The sequence below is a fragment of the Lactuca virosa genome, chromosome 4 (genome assembly GCF_052849685.1).
Source record: "Lactuca virosa cultivar CGN04683 chromosome 4, Lactuca_virosa_CGN04683_v6, whole genome shotgun sequence".
Classification (NCBI taxonomy): Eukaryota; Viridiplantae; Streptophyta; class Magnoliopsida; order Asterales; family Asteraceae; genus Lactuca; species Lactuca virosa.
In genome coordinates, this window is record NC_136429.1 from 443,675,428 (window position 1) to 443,682,320 (window position 6,893).

At 29.6% G+C, this 6,893-nt stretch overlaps 1 protein-coding gene across 1 annotated transcript; it reads right to left on the reverse strand.

The window, feature by feature from the left end:
- Positions 1–1,514: 1,514 nt before the first annotated feature.
- LOC145109085 (putative pectin methylesterase CGR2) lies at positions 1,515–5,263 on the reverse strand. Its single transcript, XM_079046194.1, has 7 exons — positions 5,132–5,263; positions 4,335–4,495; positions 4,108–4,147; positions 3,945–3,983; positions 3,410–3,784; positions 3,261–3,316; positions 1,515–1,881 (listed from the first exon to the last, which is right to left on the reverse strand). Exons 2-7 carry the CDS (start codon positions 4,455–4,457, stop codon positions 1,729–1,731), a joined length of 786 nt encoding a protein of 261 aa, XP_078902320.1. The 5' UTR covers positions 4,458–4,495; positions 5,132–5,263; the 3' UTR covers positions 1,515–1,728.
- Between the last annotated feature and the right edge of the window lie 1,630 nt (positions 5,264–6,893).

A 6,893-nucleotide genomic window follows, 5' to 3' on the forward strand; every position in this document is an offset into this window, starting at 1 on the left:
ATTAAATGAGAGAGAGAGAGGGTGGTTTCTGGTGAAACAATATAGATAGAGGGAAAAGAGACAGTCTAGGAAGAGGGATGTGGGTGGGACGAGATTTATATTTTGTTTTTTGTTTTATTTTAATTAAATAAATACTAAAGTAAGTAAAAAGGAAAGGATAAAATAAATAGAAAGGATAAAAATGTAATTTCAAACATATTCAACTCTGAAATAGACCAAAATTGCAACTAAATAAATTTTTTGGACCAATGATGCAACTTCAAAACTTTTTGGACCAAAGTCTCAATTTTTGACAAACGATAAGGACCAAATTTGTAATTTTGTCTTTAATTTTTTAAAAGGTATAAACTGTTTAAAATATAAAAGAGATTTTATTAAAATACATAAAAGTTATTTTAACATATAAAAAATAATAAAGTTATTTGTTGATTAAAAAAACGTTTTGTTGACCTAAACAAATAGTTTTTGATAAGTTGTTTTTGTTATATTTCATCTGATCTTTTTTTTTTCTGGAAATAAGGATCTCCCTTAACGAGAGTGTTTGGGCCATTTTACGCGCACCACGAGAACATGATGTTATGTATCGTGTATCTTATTTGAAAATACTTGTAACTTATTTGAAAGAGGTTATTATATGTGGAAATCAATCTTTTAAGTTTTAACCCATGGAATGCATAATGTTTGGGATATTATGTGTCTTATTTGAGATATTATGTGTCTCATTCTCATTAATCTCAAAGGTATTTATACATTACATTTTAAAATCCATCCATAACTCTAATGCTAAAATAAAGAAACTAAATGAAGATAATATGGAAATTATCATAATCTAAACAATATAGTATATACACACACAAATGCTCCAACAACTATCGAAAAGAATAATATTGAGAGAAAAGATGAGAGTTTGGAAAGTAAAAGATCTAGATGAAGAGAGCTGTCGAACTATCAAGAAAGAAAAAAAATTGAGGGAAGGTAAAAAGTTTGTTTTGGTTAATGAAAAAAAAAAGCCCAATAAATGTTGAAAAAAATAGAAGAAAATAATCAAGTAAAGAATCTGTCACAAGAAATAATAAAGCATCAAGAAAGGAGAGTGTTGATGGAAAATGGTTTTCTAATAGTTGAAGATGATTCGTAGTTGAGAAGAAGTGGCTGGAAATGTAATTGTTCTTTATATCGTATATACTAATAAACATTTTTAAAAAATTATTTTAAATAAACACTCCCTAAATACAAATACTAAAGTAAAAATAACAAATATTTATACCATCGTATGCTAAACACTAACAAATCATCATTTTAAGGGAATGTAAAATTGTAAATTGCGATTTAAACTTTAAGGCTTTTTATTTTCCACCTACCAAAGGTTTTTTTCTACCTACCACGAAGCTCTCACACTAAACTAGGTTAATTTTATCGGTTGTAACAAATATTTTTAAACTATTTAAGCTATCAATTCATGTTTGAATCTTTCTACATATCTAGCAATCAAATAACGTACAACACACAATGTATAATAAAACTTGATTTTTCATTTTAAATGAAATAATGATACAACTATTGAATCGGGGTCATACAATTCCAATTCCAATGAATTAGTAAAATAAGAAACAACATAAAGGTGGTGATGGAATTAACATCTTCCACCAAATTAAACCACGAACAACATAACTATATAAATAATTATATATAATCTATATTTCTCAAAATGATTATAAAATCGTTAGATCAATGGTAAGAATTCAAGTGGAAAACTTGGCATTTTGGCTTATATGAACTCTTGGAAGCAGCCTTTTCAAACTTCTTTGCTGCATCTTCGTTTTCCTCAAGACTTGTTTGAACAAAAAACCTTGCCCACCATGATGCACTCCGCATTTTAGCCTTCAAAAAAAAAGCCATTTAAATAGTTATTTTCAAATATTCAAAAAAAAAAAAAAAAAAAAAAAAGGCTAAATGCATGAAGTAACAACGTACTTTGACTTATTCATTTATTATAGCATCCTGCTTTCATTTTTTTCTATTACAATTTACAACATTGTACTTCTAATATTTTTTTTTCTTATTCACAAGAACAAATTGCAGGAAATAGCAATGTACTTTTACTCTTTTTACGAATATTAACAATGTACTTTAGTTTTTTTTTTTTTTTTAACAATAATTAGCACTATGTAACTCATAATATTCTTTACATAAAATAACAACATATGTAAAGTTTTTTTTACTCATAATAGCAATGTGATTGCATTTCTTTACCATTAATAGCAATATGTAAGTATGTAACAATAAAGTGCAATACCAATATTGTTAGAAAAATGTAGGTATATTGCTATTAAAGGTAAAAAAATTGCATTGCAATTATGGTAAAAAGTAAAAACATAGTACATTTCCCATATTAGTAATTAGGGTAAAATACGTTGCTATTCTCCACAATTTGCCTTGTTCACAAACTATATTTTGAGAAATGGGTTAATGAAAAAAAGCACTATATTTTTCCAAATATTTGGTTTAAACTTTAACCACCCAATTTTCATTTGTGCTAAAAAAAACACTCATTTTTACATAAAAGTTCTATCGTAACCACTACGACTTGCATTTGTGCTAAAAAAACACCCATAAATTGGTGGTTAAACCAAACTTTTAAAAAAATATAGTGTTTTTTTCATAATGAATCTAACATATTACAGGTACAATGGTCGCACTGAAACTTTTTACCAAAAAATGGTGGTTTTTTTCAGAACTTATTAAAAATTGGTTCTTAAACCGAATATTTGAAAAACTATAGTGCTTTTTTCGTCATTAACCCTTTGAGAAATCTACCCAATTCTTGAAATGAAAACTTTTTTGTATTTTAATGACATTGCTATAATCTATATTAGGTAGAATTTTTAAAATAAAATGTTGTAATTGAAAGAAATGAAAGTAGGATGATATAAGGGAAATTGTCAAAAAAGTCCCAACATTTTTGGAAAAATTTCACTTTAGTCCCAAATTTATTTATTTTTTTAACAAAAAAGTCCCGATTATTTGATTTTACACGATAATATGTCATTTCTTGTTAAAAGAAGAAAAATGACTTTTTTGTTAATTTCAGCCAAAAGAAATAATCGGGACTTTTATGTTCAAATTTTTTTTTTTGGGACTAAAGTGAAACTTTTCCGAAAATATTAGGACTTTTCTGACAATTAAACAAAAGTAAATGAAAGTATGTTGCTATTTCTAGCATTTAACACAAAACATATTATATACAATCAACTGCTTACCGGTCGTCCAAATTTTGATGCTTGTTGGAGTTTAGTTTTTGAACTACTCGGTTTACCTTAAAGAATTACACAAGATTCGAGTTAAAAATAAACAACTTTTAAATTTAACCTTTGATTTATAAATTACAGTTGTAATTTATAAAACTTACCTGTGAATATAACAAGATTTTGAGCAGAAACTCTTGCCAAATCGGGAAGGGTTTTGTTGAGGTATTTAGGAGATAAATAATCAACCGAATCCGAAACTATAATGAGAGAAAATGACTTAGCCCTATAAGGCAAAGGGAACTTGATGTCAGCAACACGAACAAGTCCCTTTCGCACAAGACTCCTACATGAGACGTCAGCATCTTCTATATCATACGGTTCAACTCCCCATGCTTCAGTGTCCTTTTCTTTTGTCAACTCAGACACTATTGAGCAAGTATCGGGCCCCACATGCAGTACTTTGTGCATGCTATCACCATACGTTTTCTTTAAAATGGGAATTGCAGTGTGAACATCAAACGTACAACTAAAGTCACCTGAAAAACGTTAAATCTTGTGAGAAAAAAGTTATACTGCTTCTGTAGACTTCTGCAGACTGCTAAAAAGGTTATTCTTCCAGCAACCACTGAGCTGAGGGCCACTGTGGGCCAGTCCACATTGTGTGTCGTTATTGATCTTAAACAAGAAATCCATTACCTTGAATCTTGCTAAATGTTTTATAGTCCCCGGATCCACCTACATTCAAGAAAAAGTGCTAAAGTAAATATAAGAAGCAAAATGCATACACATTTAGGCGAAGTATCATGAATTTTGAAACAAGAATGTAGAATTGAGTCTTGTTAACAAGATTAGTACAAACCTGAGCCCCGATAAACATACCCAATCACAAGGACAGTTCCCTGTGCATTAAAAAAGATTGAATTAAGTTTTGTGTGGGTTAGAGTTATAACATTGTGCCTAATATATGCATGTATGTATATATCAGGCACAGTATGTGTGCTTGATACATACAAGTACAAGTATCAGGCACAATGTGATTGTGCCAGATATGTGCTAAAAACAATACATGAGAGATTATGAACTTACAAGTAACACAAGTACAATGGATAATAGAGGAGAAGCTTTTGATTTAGAATGAAAAATCCCCCCTAGTGGGTTGCTTCCACCAACCACAAATCGCCTTGTGGGATTACCTGGTCTTCTTGACATGGCTATTTGTGTAAATTATATAGCTTAAAAGACTCCAACTGTATGAAAAAAATCATCATTAGAAGCTTTATAGACATGTTTTTTTAAATATATACTCCATTAGTCCAAAAGGTCAAGTTCTGATTTTAAAGATTTACATCTAGTACTTTTCAGATTCATAGTTGAAAGGGATTTTAGTTTCTTTATTCCAAAATGTTAATCTTATTGTATTATCATAATGTTGTCGATTTGAATTAGAAATAGTGAAAAAACAAGTTATTTGATATTTTGATTAACAAAAGTCTACATTTTTCATGTTGAAGTTCATGTGTATGTAAGAACATGAGGACCAAAATGAATCAAGGATCAAATCTATCAAGATTCAACAGGCCATGATAAATCATATAACAAAAAGTAAGAAACAACTACATTCACCTGATACAAAAAACGGCATTTGGGTTAACAAAATAGGCAAAAAATATATGATTGAATAAAGTCACAAGTAGGACTTTCCTTAAATGGAAAGACAGAAAGCAGCAGGGCATGAATCCCAAGAACTTGTTTTCAGATTGAATCAAAAGTCAAATAACGATTCAAGATTTTCAAAACCCATGAACAGAAATCGGAAATCGATCATACGTTGAAAGAAGATTGAGAAACTTGAGATGGATAGTAATGGAGTTTAAAGCACTGACCTTTGATGAATCTGTTAATGGGAAGAAGTCATCTTTTTTTGGATCTATAAAGGCTGGATCTTGGATCTGTTAAAGAAAACGAGTTGTGTGTGAAAATTGATGCTTTTAGAAATCAGACGTTCAAATAGTAGGGGTGTGAGCTAGAAAGACATAGACAGAATTAAAGAGTCGAACAAGTTGGGAAATCTGATGGGTAACGGGGTGTCGTGGGCCACGTTAAAATGATTTTGGATCTCGATTTCTCTGTCGGCAACGCTGGTCATAAGCTTTTCTTTACTTTTTATTTGTCCTTTTTCAATAATATGGTTCAATTCCGACCATGGCATTGTGGTGGGGATCGAATTAAAATGACGTCGTTTTGGTCGACAAATTTGGTCATAAGCTTATGTTGATTCTTGATACATTTTGAGAAAATACAAATTATGGTCGATCGTACAAATTGGATGTAGATAGAGACTAGAGAGACTGTATCAAGGTAGGGTGAACACGGTACAGTTTGATACGGGTATTGTTCAAAACTAAAATGTAAACCGTAAATACAGTTATTGCATTTTTGAAACTGAATGATGCGACTATTTTTGCAGTGCGGTTATGCGGTTTTTTATGAGGTTGTGGTTTGGTATTTAACCGCGTGAATTTGTGTGTGGGTTTTTTTTTCAATGTGATTATTAATTGTGTGGATTATGTACTTTTTTATGCGGTTTTAAAAGTTACAGAGTAGGTGTTGTTTGTTTATTAAGAGAAAAAATATAGTCTACGGACCGTATCTATAGACATATGCAGGAGAAGATGTAGATCAAACGTCTGAGAAAAATGTTTTTTAAAGTCTGCATGTTGTTAAAATAAACTGAAACTTATATAAATTAGTTTTAAACTTAAAAGAGTTTTTTTATCACTTACTTTTTATCAATAATTATTTATAATTTATAAAAAAACAAAACAATATCCATGCATAAATAGAATCAATCATCTATTTCAAACCGTTTTAAAAAGATATATATACAAAAATACTATGTATGGGAAAATTCATAAAACTATCTATGAAAAATCATCCTTAAAAATAATTGCTAATTAAATTGATTTTTACATTTAAAGTATTTGTTCGGTGAAAGCTTTGTAAAAATGGTGTTGAATCTTCAAGCTTTTATTAAAGATTAAATTGGTTTTAATTCTAATTAAAATGGTTTAATCCTAATTTTTTTACTTTAGGAATGGTAGTTTAGTAATATCATATGGTATTTGGGATTTTAGATAAGGTTTTCAATATTAAATTGGTTTAATCTTAATTAATATATTAGTTTGGATATAGAGTCGAACTTTATAGTTTTATATGGGCGTATGCATATGTAACAAACCATTATTTCAAGTCAATGTAATAGTCTAGATCAACTATTGTAACTTGTTTTTGAAATAATAAAGATATAATAAATTAAGATGAAAATAAGCGTCAAAAATAAAATGTTAGATAAACCCGATATCTATGAATAAAGTGGTAGTGGTCGTGACAAGGATTCCGGAAATACAAAGAACACTGAAATCTGAGCTATAACGAAGAAGTTATGGCTCATCAAAGTTCCGCGACAGAACCGGCACGACACTGTATGTCGTAAAAAGCAAGTTTACAATAAAATGCTTTTTGACCTTAACAAACTAAATGAAAATCGTAGTATATGTTAAACCGGGAGCGTGCATAAAAAGAACGTCCAAATCTGACTCCGTATGAAGAAGTTGTGAATTTTCTAAGATTTGGTATAACAGTGTG

Coding starts and splice junctions, on each gene's coding strand:
- LOC145109085 (XM_079046194.1), bottom strand. CDS start 4,457: ATGTCAAGAAGACCAGGTAATCCCACAAGGCGATTTGTGGTTGGTGGA. Junction 3,785..3,944: donor AACATTTAGCAAGATTCAAG/GTAATGGATTTC, acceptor AACGTTTTTCAG/GTGACTTTAGTTGTACGTTT. Junction 3,317..3,409: donor AAATCTTGTTATATTCACAG/GTAAGTTTTATA, acceptor TAATTCTTTAAG/GTAAACCGAGTAGTTCAAAA.